Here is a 17,687-nt window from a genome sequence, read left to right as displayed (position 1 = left end):
GAATACAAATATAATTGAGAAAATAAAATTTAAGAATAAATAAGCAAGAAAAAAATATCAAAAGTAGAAAAATGTACAAAAATAAAATAGATTTTTCATTTTAATAATATACAGGCATCTGAAGGTTTCCTCGCAAAAAAGGTAATAAATTCTAAAATTATATTGATGTCAAGCATATATTAATATAGACACTTCGAAATGCAAATTTGTGTAAAAATTGTTTCTTACACACTTCATATTTTTGCTATAACTGTTTAATAAAGCATTTTAGAATTTGTATTTATATTACTTTTTTTTTTATTTTAACTCACAAAACATACCGTTAAAGTTTGTTCAGACAATTCGGCAATATCTTATATATAACTAACATTTTGATAAATGTTGAGGATTAAAATAAAAAAAACGTAAGAAAGGCAAACTTACTTATTCCGTCCAGTCGCTTAACGTTCTTGCTGGTCTTGAGATAAACCTTGCGGATCCAATAAAATATCCCACTGATAATTACGATAGGCACCAAGAAAATAGGATTGACCACGCAGGTCATTATAAGCGACCCGAACATCAACATGTTCATTTGACCGGCATCCAGGATCGCTTTAGGTAATAATTCATCGATCGCGCCCATGTCTTTAGAAAATCGATTGAGAATCCTGCCGCTCGGATTAGTATCAAAAAATCGCATTCCTGTACGAATTAACGCACTAAACATCATATCATGTAGGCGCTGGCTACACATCATGCATGTTTTGTAAAAAACTAGCGATCTGGTGATCCCGAGAATGAAGATAGCTAGCACAATGCCAGTATAGATGTAGATATAATCAATCACTGATTCATCCTCGATAGCACTGAATTCATGTATGTTCGTCGTGTTTACGAAAATGTCTTCCGTTTGGTTCAGAATAAAGTGCTTGGCTTCGTAATTTCGCGTTTCCACAAAATTGGCTCTGGAGGAGTTTAGTCGAGAAGAAAAATTATATTATTAAACGAAGTAACTAAAGTGGCGAAAAATATGATATACGCCTTCATTTCATGTATTAAATATGCAAATATTTTTAGTTCTATATCTTTGAGCTTTTAGTTCTAAAATTTAATTCTATAAAAATTACTTCCAAAACCTGATAATTTCTGAAAGTTATTTTTTAAGTAAAGTATTGTATTTAAGTAAAATATTCTTAAGAAATTTTAATATGTATTATTCAAAATGTATTATTAAATACATTTGCATGCAAATCTTTTTAAAATATTTTCGCAAATATTTTTCGACATGATATGGGCGACATAGAAATATTTTTAAAATATTTTCGTGAATTGTTTTTAAATACTTTAATCTATCTAAAAATTATATGTAATAAATAATTGTTTATACAGTAAATGATTTCTTAATCAATTAAACACTTTTCCAGTAATACAAATACTCACAAGAAAGGCACAAAATAGTCGTTGAGACTGACAATAAATTGCGTAATGATGAACAGAAACAGAACGGTAAAAGCAATGTACAAATTGGCACCAGTTTGGAAGAACTTGATAAATATAGGACCTTTAACCAGGCCACGTGATGTTCTCTCAAGACCGTCATTCAATTTTTCAGTATCTTCGTCTTCCTCTTCGTCATCAGTGCCGCCGCTACTGGTTTCCGGAGTTCGACTCTATTAAAGAAATTTTATCTTCAGTAATATTAGTAACATTTCTTTTTGTTATCTAGATATTATTTATTACTATGAAGAATTAGTTTATCAATTCCAAACCTTTAAAACATTATAAAAACAATATAAAAAATTGAAAATTATATTGTGTCAAACCCTTCTCTCTCTCTCTCTCTCTCTCTCTCTTTTTCTCTCTTCTTCACAATTTTATACATATTTGCAGCACTTACTCTGTTACTTGAAGAAGAAAACTGTCGTCGTATGTTTATACTTTTTTCTAAAGATGAATCGTCAATCGCTTCATTCTCCGCTGCCAGGAGTACTCCATATTCGGGTCGATACTCTAATAAATCCTGATAATGCGAAAAGTACTTCATTTTTCCCTGTTCGAGCAATATAATGGCGTCCACTCCCTTTATATATTGCAACTGATGCGTGGCCAAGATTCTTGTTTTTCCAGCAAGATATCTCTGAATGCATTCTTGAAACAGATGCTTGCTAACATGTGCGTCAACCTGGAATTTCAAACAGAGTCTTTAATCAGAATTCATAATCAAAATTCTACATCATCCTTAAACATATAATATTCCTAGAAAGTGGTATGACTATTATTTATTTTTTATAATATTTATATAACAATTCTAGGAACATTATGTCTTATAAAGGAATTATTGTTCATCAAAAAAGAGAAAGATCCCGCTAATTATACAGAAAATATAAAATTATTTAATTCCAGTAAAATGTGTTGTTGTTTTTCACATACAGTGAAGCTTATAATGTAGTGAACAATGATACAATTACGCCTGGAAGAGTAAATTATTAACTCGTTTGATAATCACTCACTGCGCTCAAAGGATCGTCCAGTAAGTAAATGTCCGACTGTCTGTATAGAGCTCTAGCTAAATTGATCCTAGCTTTTTGACCACCGGACAGCGAGGTGCCTCGTTCACCCACAACAGTCTGGTCGCCCTGCGGAAACTGTTTGAAGTCGCGTACCAAGGCACAAGCCTTGATCACCTTCTGGTACCGTTGGCGCTCGTAGGATTGTCCGAAGAGTATGTTCTGTCGAACGGTAGCACCAAAAACCCAGGTCTCCTGACTGGCGTAGCTAATGCCGCCGTTGATCTTCACTTGACCTTTTATGAGACTGATTTCTCCGAGAATCGCGGACAGAAAAGAGCTCTTGCCGCTACCCACCATGCCGATCACCGCATATAGCTTGCCTTTTTCTATTTCCAGATTCAGATTCTCCAGAATGTTCTCCGATTGTCTCTCGTCCCACTTGGCAGTAACGTTGATTATATTAATGGCCCAATTGTTCATATTGTATATGGATTTGTTTTCTAAATAGTAATAGTTTTATTTCAAGTTAGACTATTTGGGAATATGTTAAAAGAATGCTGGAAATATTCAAGCAATATAATATGTCTCACAAGATTTTTTTAAATTTTAGATAATACATATCTCCAGAAAGACCTTTAAAAGATTGTCGTAAAAATTTGTAATTTTATTTAATATCTTATAAATATTATTTTATTAAAATAAATAATTCCATTTTTTAACTTCTAAAGTATGTCAGATTTGAAATATTCTTTGAATATTTTTATATATCATTTATATATGTTATATTTGTATAAAGTATTAATTATATGCTTTTCTGAAATTCTTTACCTTCAACAAAATTAGCAGTGTTTTTCAACAAGTCGCTGGAAACAACCAATGAACCATTTTGCTTTCTGCGGTCGTTGTTCTCGTCCAGATACTCTCCACGTGAATCCACATCATCATCGTCAATGTAGGGCAGATCCGGTTTGGAGAACCGCTTCAAATCTGAATTGGCGTAGCTAGCAGACGCCTTGGAGACAACAACATTACTGCCCTGGAACTCGTCGAACATAAGGAAAGTCTGGAGCCTACGTATAGCTACCATACACTCAGCCAACTCAGCGAAGCCGCGCACGAACATGCCAGTCATAGTGTGTGCAAGAATGTTGAAATAGGACGAAACGACGAAGACCTTATCAGCAGTCAGATTGTCGCCGAACATCAGCATAGCGATGAGGGTGCAATAGAGCGCCATACGAGTTGTGAAAAGATTGAAGGTCATGTAAATGCCGCGGATGTACGAGCTCTTGGTGACCACTCGAAGTTCGAGCTTACGCGCCAGCTCCACCATAGCGCAGAATGGCTTTTCCCACGCGTACATTTTGATCACCTGCACCCCGGAAATGATTTCGTCCATCAATCGGACCCGCTCATCGGTCTTGATAGCAGTCTGAAGACGAAACTTTGACGTCAGTTTGCCAGCGTAAGCTAAAATCCCAAGAATTGATGAACATCTGCGACAAAATAGCTTGTAAAATGGCATAAAAAGTCTACCCGGATTTACAATGCAATATTTTACATTTATTTTCCATAAATTAAAAAAAATAGAGTTTTAAAGGTTCTTCGAATCGACGATCGTATTTAATTTATGGGATTATTATTAATCAGTTTGATTGTGTTTCAAGTCCAGAAATAATCAGCAGTTATCTGAAGTAAAATGTATTTGAAAGAACATTACGTATAAAATTATTATTCCCCTTTTTAACTTCGACTATAATTGGTGCTTCTTCTTACTTACATTAATGATGATTTAAAAATAGAGCTTTTATATAAATTTATCGATGATACGAAACTCACATTGGATTGGTACGACTACAAAGATTGCAGCGATGCCGATGAGGCCAGCATAGCCGATCTGCTGATAGAGAATATAAGCCACGATCAGGGCCGAGAGAGGTGCCGACCACATATAATGAATTACGATGGAGACGAGATCGAATCGATTGACATCATTGGCCACTAGATTAATTACTTTTCCGGGTGCTGTCTCGCCCAATGCAGTTTTGCTCAGACGCAGAGCCTGCGAAACAAAAGAAGAATATCTGTTACATAATCTAGAAATCAATACGCTGATAAATTATATCGCAGAAGAAATTTAATATATTCGATATATTATATTTAAATATTTATATCGATAGAAAATATTCACAAATATTTTGTACTGTAATATTTATAAAATATTTTCAAAGTATTTTGTGTAAAGATTAAAATATTATAAAATAATAATTGATGAAAATGTTTTTAGAATGTTTCTATATTCACCAGATTATGTTTTTTTTTAAATATGCTGATTTGATAACACAGAACTTTATAAACAAATTTTTTTGTTACATTATGTGTTAAAATTGGTAATGTTTAATCTTTTAAAAGATTCGAAGAATTTTTTATTAGAAAATTTAAAGAATATAAAAAAACTGATTTATTTCGGCTTTTGTTGTATAGTTATTTTGTTTCTATTCCTCGTTCTCATGTGGTAAAAAACGTTTACTTTAAAGAGCTGAACGAAAACGTTCAAAGTAAGACTTATAGAGTTCGTCTTACACGACTTTTACCTTCACTTTTTGTTTCCTCTCACTTTATACATTACACTTTCAAATTTTTTCAATTATATTTTTTTGAGTGACCAACCTTTCTGTATACCACGGAACATACAGCCACGCGAACTTTGACACCCACATGGAAAGCGCCAAAGAGCGCCTGATTGCCGCTTATCACGTTCACGCCGTTTGCAATACAGATACCAGCTCCAAACCATAGAGCATTTTCATACGGTTCAACTGAATCCTTCCGGAAGTAGCGCAAAAGACCACCGAGCAACAATGGCGTACCTAACCTACGGAATGAGTGTCGCGCGTTACACTTATGTGTGTCAATATTCAATAATGAACATTATTATACTACATTCCATATCTTGAATAATAATTATAATATCCAATAATTATATTATTATACATGAGCGTAACCAGGAAAGGACAAGTGGATTGTGGCCTCCCATAAAATCTTAAAGAAGGAAGAAGAACAGAGATAATTACAATAAAATTATACATATGGAGGACTTATGCTTCAGTATATATAAAAAATTAATTTTGAAAGAAAGAATTGGAGATCAATGTTATAGAAAGATTTTTTGATAATCCAAAATGAGTAGTGTTATTATAAATTTAAGTTCTTTAGTTTGAAGAATCAGTTACTTACAATTTTAAAAAATTAAGTAAGTAAATTAAATATGTTTAATTTATTTGCTAGTAAACAATTAAAATAACTAAAATAATAATATAAAACAAAATAAGTCCAACAGTTTATAATCTAAATCTACTCTCCCCCGTTTCCCAGAGTTAAAGTCCTAACTTTAAGTTCTTTCTTCTCTAAACACATTCCTGGTTATACCTGTGTTATATTATTATATTAGTTATATTTTCATACTATTATACCTATTTACCTGTACTGTAATATTACTATATGTTATTTCTATTCTGATTATTATCTATTATTTATTATATATACAATATATTTATAATATGTATATAGTACAATATATTACTGTTACATGCTTAAGCAAGAACAATAAGATATAGTTATTTTTAATTTTAGATATTTAATGTTAGGTATCTTCCTTCAAATACCTTTCCACTTTGTTTGAAATGTTATCGCTCCATGTAATATGTTTGCAAGTGATAATACGTTGAAAACAATGTTCTACATTTTTAGTCAAATGTGAATATAAAAAACATTAAGAATTTTTTTTGGATTATTTTCAATACAAAATTATTATTTCTTACATAAAAAAATTAAAGTTTAAAACATTGAGCTACCTGTATTCAATTTATCTTGAAAAATAGCTCCAATTACAAATTAAAAATCAATACTGCAATAATAAATTATTATTACAATAAGTATTATTGCAATAAAGTCAACTTTATTATCGACCAAATAAAGAGAAAAACGTTTTCCTACGAAAAAAAATGAAGGACGAAAGATTTATAAAAATTAGCGATGGCGGTCAGTGTTTAATTTTACCTTATCACAAATTCGTTGAGAATCTGTATTATTCCCAGCATAGTGTACTCCCACAAGAATGTGCGGAAAATAGTTTTTAACAAACTTGGATTGCGTTTCCATTTTTTCGAATTTTCCAGCTCGATGTTCCATCGTCTGCAAATACACCAATGCATTAATAATAATAATTCCTATGCTTTTATAAAAAAAGCAACGCAAAAGAAAGAGAATTAACTCTGTGAACATTTTCTTTCTTCTTTCTTCTTCTTTTTCTCATCTTTTTTTATACATAATTTCTATACTTACTTTTCTAATCGATCTCCGAGGAATGTCGATCTGTCAACTTTCAGAGGATCAAATAAGTCTTCTATTTCTAAAGCTTTCTTGTATCCTGTCTTGAATAAACTAATGGTCCACCTGATTCATCAATTTGTGTAAATTAGATATCAGATATCTTACTGCTATCAAAACAAGGTAAATTTGCGTGAAGATAAGAAGTAATTTGAGATAAAAAATCATCCTTGAAATATACATCACCCGTTATTTCAATTCGACTGTTTTGTATTTAAATAGTTATTAATGCAATAATTATGATTCAGACATTAAATATGAATTGAAAAGTTGAAATAATATGTTAAATATAAAAACTTTTCAAATACAAGAATATTTACAGATGCCTAAATATTTATTTAAATCACTAAACTTTTATATATAGTATATTGTATAACTTCGAATGCATGCGAAAGATTAAAGATAATACAGAATAACAGGAGTAATTGTGATCAATTGTAAGCCTGCGCTTTAGTTAACTGTCTTGATGTTTAATGTCCACCATATATATAAAAACGAAAGGCAATAGAGACGTAAGCAGTAAATGAATCAACCAATCACAGTAGAGAACGTAAGGTTATTATGTTTTTTGTGTTTCTGGTTTAATCCACGCAGAAAGAATGATTTTGTTGAAGTTATCTAAAAATATAGCTGGAAACAATTCTGAAAATAATGTTGTTCAACCATAAAAATAATCACGTAGAAATCTTAAGCGTGATGAGCAACGCTGCAAAAAATTCTGACATTCTAATAACCATTTGAATATACTGCATAATTATTTTGATAAAATTATTTTCAGATCTGTATATATATCTGCTCAATTTTTAAATACTTTATCAGAAGTTCTTTTCGTATAGCTATAGCTATCCGTAATTCTAAGGATTTGAAAGAAATCTTTGGATATTCAATTAGTCAACGTTCGAATATCCAAGGCTTATGACTGCCAAGGAAGACACCAAGTAAAGAAAAAATCAAAATAATAATTTTTGGTTACAAAATTTGACTGTTTATTGACTTTAAACATCAAAATAAATCATTTTGATATTTTATTGACTATTGTGTGTTCCTTGGGCTCCTCCATATTCCACGAAAGATAAAGGAGAATCGTAAGAAAACATGATGATTCAGAAAAATTCAACAACTCACCACCAAAGCAACACCGATACGATGTTTGTCTTCTCCCTCGGATTCGGCTTCGATTTGATTTTTGTTGAATCCATCGGTCTTTACACGCGGCATTAACTTGCCGCGAGCTGCCACTTCCACGATTGAAAACGATCGATTAATTTATTCAAGTTAGATTAACAATTCTAGTTAGATCAATGATTATATAACACTCTCTTAATCCTTATAAATCGTCATCCATGCAGTCCAATCTCTTCACGCAATCGTAATTAGACTGAAATGAACACTTCACATATCTCGTTGTATCAGCTATTTACAAATATCACTATTTTCTACGATTAATCAACAGACTTAACTCTTATTACAAATTCTCAAAAAAGTCTTTTTATAGGTAGAAAAGATATCAGTCATCGATACTGGTGTAAACATCTTTCGCTTCTTGAGATTTATTATCATGTGCCTCCTTATAGTTTTCAAGATGTTCGTGAATCTGGAAAGTGTTATAAGTGATTATTATTATCTGTTAAAGACATCAGTTACATGAATGTAATTAGAAAAATTAGAATTATTTTTACTAGAGAAAAGTCGCCGATATCTGCTGATATAAATCTCTTAAAAAAAACACTTCCTTATTTCTTGGAACTAATTATTGAGTTTTATCAATAATGATAAAAAAATGATCTGTTTAGATGACTAAAGAGAGCAAAAATCCATAATTCATATATTTGTGACTTGTTACTATTTCTATATAGAAACAGCTAAAACCGAATTCTACAAATCTGAAAATAAAATTTGTACAATTTTCTTTTGCAAATTGTATAATTTGAATAATAGTGGCTATAATATTAATAACATTACATTTATATTAATAATAGTGGTTATATTATTGGATAATATTATAGTTTTATATGTTTGTATTTTTATATGTTTGTAGTTTCATAAATCAATTTTATTTATATTTTTCCTTTTTTATTTTTTTATGATACAATCTGGAATAAAAAATTGAAGTGTGGCATAAACCGGTACATCTGTCTGTAGAACAGACCATATAAGCTACTTAATCTTTGTAGTATTACGTAATATTGGAACTGAAGGCAATCGTATTTATGAGAAAAAAGTCTCAAAAAAGAAACTCTTGCGTTAAATCTTTCAAACCAATAAAGTAGGTGTGCACTATTATAAATCAACGTTTTATTAAAGTAAACAATTTCTAAAAAATCATATATACATTCACCTGTAAATATTTTGTATATGATTTCTATAAAAAAAAAATGGGGGAATATATGACATTGCTGACTACTGCATCAGTTTTGGGGCCTGTTGACAGATACTCGTTTTTTACTTATCTTACAAAAAAAGTTAATTATTGTACAATTGAAAACAACATTATAAAAACTGCTGTATTATCTAATTGAAAACATTTGTTAGTTTGTATTATTAACATATTTATTTTATCTAAGAAATATTGTCCAATCTAAAGTAATATGTTGATATCGATAACCACCCTCTATTTAATGTTATAATTAAACATTATTATTACATTATTATACAATATTATTAACAATAATTAGTTTTGTTATTTATAATAATAAAATAAATCTTAATAATAATTAATAATTTTTTTTTAATAATAATTATTTTGCATATAAATAATAATGTTCAAAAGTAACAATTTGTTTCCATTGATTTTTTACTATTACTTTGAAGAGAAGTTTTTACAATTTTAAAAATAATCACGACTTACTGAGTCTTTTTCTTCCTTTACTAGTGAAAAATGGTCTTTTTGCAGTTCCATCTGTTGCCGTAGTAGGTAAAAAAACGTGTGCGCATTGATAACTGACGAGGTCTGCTTTAATGGAATGAGAACGATTAACTTATCGATGCAGGATCCATATGACTCTTCGGGTACGTGTTTGGTATCTGCATTTGAAAAGAAAGTCTGTATCATTTGTGCCTCCACCGTCCCCGCCTTATCTGGCTGCACGCAATTTATTTGCCTGCTGTGTCACTTTCCCAATAACACAGAAGGTCGTACAATTTTAACGTTATACTATAATTAACATAATAACTAACACAATATCTAACATAATAACGAAGTTGATACGCTAGTCATTAATTAGCCGCCAATCGTATGTCTTTTTATTCGTAAATTATACATAAAATTGAAGAAACTGGAACTAAAATTAAGTTACTAAAAATTCAAAAATATAAAATTAAAATTAGAATTAAAAATAAGGATTAGGATATTGGCAACAGAAAATATTGAAATAACAAATTCTTTGAAGAGAGAGGAGGAAGAAAGAGAGAGAAACAAATATTGGGAAATTTCAATATCAAAGTCAATATTTTATATCCAATATCACTCCGATGTCCACAAAATTCTAAAAATATTTGAAAGATTGATTAGATTATTAGAAAATTAAATTTAAGAAATAATATTATAACATTTTTGTAAGAAATGATATTATTTCTCTCTCTCTCTTTCTCTCTCTCTCTCTCTCTCTCTCTCTTTCTCTCTCTCTCGCACATCAATTCAATGAATCGTATCTCGCTGGATAATGTTTACTCTTTAAAAATATGGTATTTTTTAAATATTTTCTTAAGAATACTTTTTGCACTCACACTGTACTTTATATCACAATAATTACACAATAATGTACATATATTTGAATACATGTTATTAAAAACAGACAGCATGTGCAATTATGTTGAAATTTAATAATTCATAAATAATTCAATAAAGATGATGAAAAAAATTCTTATATTAGCTCATATTTTTAAGAATTATTCATATTTTAAATTTATGAAAATTTCTGCAAAATACCTTAAATTTTTTCAGATTTTTTTACAAGTTTTCTTTACAAATTATAAAATAAAAAATCTTAAAAATTTCAAATTATTTTAAAATTAACGTAAGTATGAAAAAATTTTATTAAAAACGCAATCTTTTAGTTCTAAAAAGTATTCTAATTTTTATAAAAGATCTAAGTAATTTTTTGAAAATTATGCAGAAGTTTTGAAAAACTCTGCAATTTACATAACAATTTTAAAATCTAGACTATTTCAGAGAAAGAGAGAGAGAGAGAGAGAGAGAGAGAGAGAGAGAATCCACATATATAAAATTTTTTTTATATAGATTTCAATAATTTTGAGAAACTTTGAAATCTATATAAAAGTTATATAACAAATAAAAAAAAATGTCAGGATCGAAATTACAAGAGTACATAATTTCTATTTCTTTATTTCTTCATTGAAGGTTATTGAATGATTCCGGCTTAGTTTAGAGATTAGTAAACAAACAAAATAAACGGCGAAATAAGAGTCAATAAATTATAAAATATTTAATTACAAATATTAGGCGAAGATACATGAAAACCGATACGGAGCGGCGCATATATATGTTTAAAAATCGTTTTCGCCGTTTATTTTGTTTGTTTATTTATGTTATATTTAAAGAGTCTTTACATCGTTGTTATTTATCTCAAGCATTTTATCTACTGTATGTGGAATATAACTTTCATGGATTAATCCAGAAGCAAGCATTAACGCAGTCGAGTCCGAAATTCCGCGGAAGAACAACAGCATGCATACGTCGTGCTTTGCTATGTGTTAGATTAATGGTTAAAGAAAAAGTAATTGGCTGGGTCATGGACGAGGAGTTATATAATGTGACCGTTTCTTTAATAGACGGCATGCAGAACCGTTCACACAGCATGTCACAGAATCGTTCACCAGACAGAACCGTAAACCAAGACTGTCGGGAATCCCTTATACATATGTGTATATATTTCTGAAGCAAAATTATTTTTGCACATGGGTAATCTTTTTTTTTTGCACGCCTCTGTTCCTGAAATAGATTAAAATTTATAATCCTTCTCCTCTCTCTCTCTCTCTCTCTCTCTCTCTCTCTCTCTCTCTCCTCTCTCGAATCACCGATTCAAATCATGATTCGAGAGAGGATTCACTCGAGTAAAACATCAATCATCTCGAACAAGAAGGCTGTCATATAAACATAAATATATGCATTTTCTTTTGACATTACAAAAACAGCAAAAACTGTATGTAAGAATAATATGATAGAACAGCGTCGGAAGTTATTTACAATTGATTCAATACCTAAATACATTGTTCAATCCGAAAGAACCGTTTATAAACCGAGTAGATGTTATTTGACATTACTTAAAGTGGAATGTAAATAAACATAGCAAACATGAAAAATGTCTCGAAAGATACGTGTTGACGTATAACAGTATTTATCATATTTTAATCTTTCGGATTTAAAATACATATTTCAACACTTAATATTTATCATCGGATATCATTAAGCTAAATATTGTAAACTTAATTTCTGCTACTTTCACAGAAACACGCTTTATATAGTTTATACTTATATTTATATAAATATAATTTAGGTATATAATTTAGGTATATAATTGTAAATATAAAGCGTTAAAGAAATAGAAAATAAATTTGCAATTTCTAACTTAACAATATCCAGTTATCAATTTAATATTAAATATTAAAATGAAAATTTGTTCATTACAACAATAAATCAAATTATTTTTATTCTAGTAAACAAAATCGAATAAAATGATTTAAAAAAGATTTATTCGCGAATGGCGAATGCGTACTTCCGAAAATCTAAATCCATTTCAATGTTTTATGCTTTTGTATTCATTTATAGAAATTGCATGAAACGTATTTTCTATGTCTTTCGATCCAAAAATAAATTCAGTTTTTAGAAATGAATCCTGCAATTCAAAATTTTGGATAGAAAATACAATTTTTAAATACGCATTCAATAAACTAAAAATTTCAATCCATTTTAATCCATTCTCGTTTACTGAGATTTTATATTTGTCAATCAATCAACATTGTCAATTATTTTGGATTATTTCATTAATTTGTATAAAATTTTCTCGTTTAAATATCACATATTTCAGTATTACAGCAAAGATGACCTTTCGATTAACGTATCACTATCAGAATCGAATGCGTAAAAAGACGTATTCAGCGTCGTTAAAAAGACAATTAAGAAAAAATTAAATGCATCAAGACAAAGGCGTGTTGTGTGTTAATAATTCTCCACTAAAGTTTAACTCGTGAGACGTTGAGGTCAATTGTTCAGCGACGCACGATATGCAATCTTTACTGAAACACAGAGTCCGATCATGACTCACGGTGTTTCATGCAAAACGAGCGAGCCTCTACAGCGGTAAAAATATATATTCTCGACTTTTCTCGGTATTTACAGAGAACAGTCTCCCAACTTTTTAGAAATTTTTTTTCTCTTCGATATTTGAATATCTAACCAGTATTGAAATGCTGTTTATTGAACGAAAATAAATTATTAATTATTAATTATTAATTCCAGAGTAAATAAAATTTTAAAGTAATCCAATAAAAATCTTAAAAAGCTGTGAAATGTAACAAGAGCGATTTTATCAAGAAGAAGAATCGAGAAATATGAATGTGAGAATATGGAGTTCTTGAAAGAGTCGAAGATTTCAAAAACTTTTGTAATCTTATTCGCAATCGAGTTCTCACGACAATTGTTCATGAATCAAGATAATTGTTCTCATGAATGTCTTTCCGCATATGAAGAATTGCGAAAGAATCCAGAAAAAAGAACTAAAATTTTAAAACCAGAAAAAATTATAGACGCTGAATAATAAATGAATAGGCAACTCAGATGAGCGCGATATGCATAGCAAACAACTTTGTATCAGCTTATCGACATTTAGAAGCGATCACGTGCGATTCTAATGTGTAAAGGCCAGTGAGTTTTAGTGGCTCATAGAATCGTTTCGAATATACATAGATTGTCGCCTAATCTGCGAATTGAAATAATAAAATAAATTAAAATAATAAAATTGAATAATAAAATGCTATGAAAGAAAAAAAATGTATTTTTTAGGTAACGTCAAGACTTCCGACAGTTCCAAATTTAAAATTCTTAGAAACTTCGAAATGATTTGAGATTTCCATTGTACACGAGAAGATTTTGCTGAGATATCTAAAAATTTAGCTAGATAGATTTGAAAATAATTTTGTTGCACTATTAAAATAATTTTGTAGGACACTCAAGTAATAAACAATTCCGATTTGAGCGCACTACATAATTATTTTGATTTATGGTCTAAGAAAATTGTTTTCAAATCTGTGGCTAGTTGAATTTTTAGATATTATATTAAAACCATTTTTTATCGTATACATATGTACAATAATTTTGTTTCCAATCAAAACAAGTTTCTAAGAGCGTTGAATTTTGAACATTTCGAAAATCTTGAGAATTTTAAGACTATCTTAAAAATGTTTTTCCTTCGCACTCTCTTCATTATTTCAATTTACAGATTGATAATTTTTAAGAATTTTAAACTTATATATAACAGCATCTTTTTTCCTTAATATATTCATTTATATAAAAAAATAAAGATACAGAATAGACAGAGGTAAATTAGAAAAAAATTAATATCTTTCCCTCGAGCTTTTTCTCGATTATATAACTTTCGTAACCGTCAAATGGAAAATTGCAAAGAAAGCTTCGAATGTCGCGATCGTTTTTCTGCGAAGTATATTCATAAAAATTTTCATGCAATTAGATTTATCATAGATACAATAATCAAAATACGTAGTTTTGGTCAACAATTTTGTTAGACCTTTAAAATAATATAGCACATGCAAACTAGAACTGTTCATTATACTTACATTCTATTTATTTTAATTCTGTTTTTTTTTACAATTATTTTAATAATTTTGTTGAATTATTATTAATTCAACAAAAATATTTTCCTTTTTTTATCTAGCTAAATTTTTAGATACATATATTTCAACAAACTTTGTTTTTCTTTTCATGCTATATAATTTTCTAAATAATTTTCTCAGATGCACGACACAGAAAAATTCATGTGCGTCAAAAATATTAAAACTTTATTAACATTATTTTAAATTATTATTATAAAGACAATCTTATTTTTCGTAAGAGAGAGTTATTGATTAAAATATATATTTGAATTAATAGAATTATATCTTCAAGTATTTCTCAACTTAACTTATTCACTTCTATAATTTATTTGATCATCTTTTTAATTTATTCAGTCATCATGGTCAAAGCTTTTGCAATTCAGAAATGGTGTATGAATTTAAATATAAATTAAAACATTCAAATAAAAATATCCAATTGTTTTCATAATGTTAAGCATTTTAATATTATAAAATGCCAAAGAAGCTTAATATCAATACAATGTGAGCATTCCTCCTTCTGGTGTTGGCGTGCATCGCGTAGGATATTTTGAGACACTCGGTGGACAATGACGTGTTCAAGATGTATTGTGACGAGCATGAATATCATTTGCAAAATGACTTGTCTCGTGACGTAATCTTGTCATGACGTAAAATACGCAATGAACGAAAGATACCAAGCAGAAACGAGCTACGCTCGAACAATGACTATGCGTACAAGCATAATTAATATGCCGGCTGTTCCAAACCAGGTGTTTCACATTTTCCAATCGATATAACAGCAATAACAATAGTAACAATAGTAACGTTATACAACAAATCAGAAATAAGAGTACTAAACAGTCAAACTAGATCTTTAATGCTCAAACAATTCCATAATTTGCATATAATTTCTGTCAATTTTAATCGCAATAGTAATAGGAACAATAGTAAAATGAATAATAATAATAGTAATATTAATTAATATTAAAAGAAACTATTATAGTAATGTTAATCATTCTGACAATAATAATAATTGGTTACTTTATTTTGTAAAAAAAGAAAATAATTTTTTAAATATTTCTGTTAACTATAGATATTATTTATTATGTTAAAGATCAATAGATGGAGATAGATAATATGTATTAAGCGCTTCATTTCTTAAGAATATAATTTCCTAAAAAAATTTAGAGTTGATTTCTCCAAACCTCTCCAAGTATAAAAAGTAAAGAAACAAAATGTTTTAAATTATCCTTCCTCATTTATTTTTGCATCATAATTAAAACCGTATTGAGATTTAAGAGTATCAAAGAAGAAAGAAAAGTTATTTATTTAGAAAAGAAAGATCGTCATATAATCTAACATATAGCGGCGAGAAATACTAACAAATTACGAATTCGGATCTTCTGGTAAATAAATATCTGTTTCTTATTAAAATTCGTTTTCAAAGTTTAATAATTTCATATATAGGCATAAATATGTAAAACTGCATTATAAAAGTCTATAATAATTAAATTTATACACATTTTATGCAATTAAGATTTATAGTGCAATGATTTAGAATGGTTTATATATTTTATTAAATTTATATCATGATTGGGTATACCGTATATAATGTATACCGTATATAATATAAAGTACGCTCTGAATCATTACTCCGCGATTCATAGAGGAGAAATGTGCCGGAGTAGTAAGGCAAGAAATGACAGAATTATTTTTGGAAGACTCCACGGAAATTGAGGATTAATAATAGGGACTGATCCACCTCATCATTCTCAAGCACCGCAGATGTTGCTCGACCGGTTGAATTCCCTGTTTAAGCTTGTGTTGTACTCACTTTATTCTTCCTCGTCACACATGCGAGTGGATTTTTCACCTTGCTCCTGCTCACAAATTCATCACGCACAAGATCGCACGCATACACACGTACAACAGAACAGCGAGGAAGACGACTCGTCGCGACGACGTCTGCGCGGGTACTGAGTCCGCAATGAGCGTCGCACTATTCTTGCTACATCACGTGGCCTAATCAACCGTTCTATCGAAGAACTAGGGGATGCCTAACAATTGCGATTGAAAAATGAGAGGGGGAAAACCCTCTACTGGGGTCGAGGATTTAATCCCGGTTCGAAGAAAGTCCTGCTGTTTACAGATAAAGAACAGTGACCTTCATCGAATATAAAATTTAACTGCTCCTCTCTATCTTCTCTCTTCCTACAGTATTCTTATCAACAATTTATAATATGTAATTGAATGCCAGACTCCACTCTATGTTAGTTTTTAAAATTGAGAAGGTCATAGCCAGTAGACATATTATGATAATTAAGCATATATATCTGAATCGATATCGAACGCAGTTCAAATCAATTGTATCAAATAAAAAGAACTCTGTAATCATCAATAAATTAATAATTTACACAGAAAAGTAAGTTTAAACAAGATGTCCCAAACCTGACGGAAATAAATAAATATACGTGAAATTATTCCTTAAAATTTAAAAATTAATTATTTTTTCGCGAACCATTAAAAATAAAGACTTATATACTATGAATTTGTAGAGTCGCATAAAATAATAATTCATTTTCTGTGAAATTCATTTTCTCTGAGACATTCTATAGGCATCCTGTATTAAATAAATAAATAATCAAATAAATAATTGATTATAGGTAGTTGAAATAAACCGCAATGAATAATCTAATAAATATTTTTATTGCTAGTGTGTTACTATATTAATTAAAAATAGATTCGGCGGCGGATTTCAATTTATATCATGCAAGATTTATTTGTTTAAGTACTTTTAACTAATCTAGAGGATTTAATTTTCGAGTAAATACATCTCATAGAGCCTTCGATCCTGCTCATTACAGAAATTCGGAACAAAGTTGATTTCCACTATTTCCTTAAAACCTTCTCCCAAAGTTGGCGGTTCATAATTTTTCCTGTACACAGAATACGAAAATTTTGATATTGTATCTAATAATT

The 17,687-nt window shown here is 29.5% G+C and overlaps 1 protein-coding gene across 1 annotated transcript in view; it reads right to left on the bottom strand.

Moving 5' to 3' along the window:
• The window catches only part of LOC108751202 (multidrug resistance-associated protein 4-like), a 21,082-nt gene extending 4,409 nt beyond the window's left edge, over positions 1-16,673 (bottom strand). The window contains exons 1-12 of the mRNA XM_018491279.1: positions 16,543-16,673; positions 9,730-9,905; positions 8,007-8,475; positions 6,837-6,947; positions 6,552-6,686; positions 5,163-5,367; positions 4,332-4,554; positions 3,321-3,962; positions 2,493-2,992; positions 1,880-2,164; positions 1,423-1,652; positions 424-947 (exon numbers count right to left, since the gene is read on the bottom strand). Of these exons, the coding sequence (XP_018346781.1) occupies positions 424-947; positions 1,423-1,652; positions 1,880-2,164; positions 2,493-2,992; positions 3,321-3,962; positions 4,332-4,554; positions 5,163-5,367; positions 6,552-6,686; positions 6,837-6,947; positions 8,007-8,080 (2,929 nt within the window). The 5' untranslated portion in view covers positions 8,081-8,475; positions 9,730-9,905; positions 16,543-16,673. The remainder of the gene's footprint in view (positions 1-423; positions 948-1,422; positions 1,653-1,879; positions 2,165-2,492; positions 2,993-3,320; positions 3,963-4,331; positions 4,555-5,162; positions 5,368-6,551; positions 6,687-6,836; positions 6,948-8,006; positions 8,476-9,729; positions 9,906-16,542) is intronic.
• Between the last annotated feature and the right edge of the window lie 1,014 nt (positions 16,674-17,687).

The sequence above is a fragment of the Trachymyrmex septentrionalis genome, unplaced genomic scaffold, assembly GCF_001594115.1.
Source record: "Trachymyrmex septentrionalis isolate Tsep2-gDNA-1 unplaced genomic scaffold, Tsep1.0 scaffold413, whole genome shotgun sequence".
NCBI lineage: Eukaryota > Metazoa > Arthropoda > Insecta > Hymenoptera > Formicidae > Trachymyrmex > Trachymyrmex septentrionalis.
The sequence above is the reverse complement of the archived record's forward strand: the minus strand, read 5'-3'. Positions and strand labels throughout refer to the sequence as shown.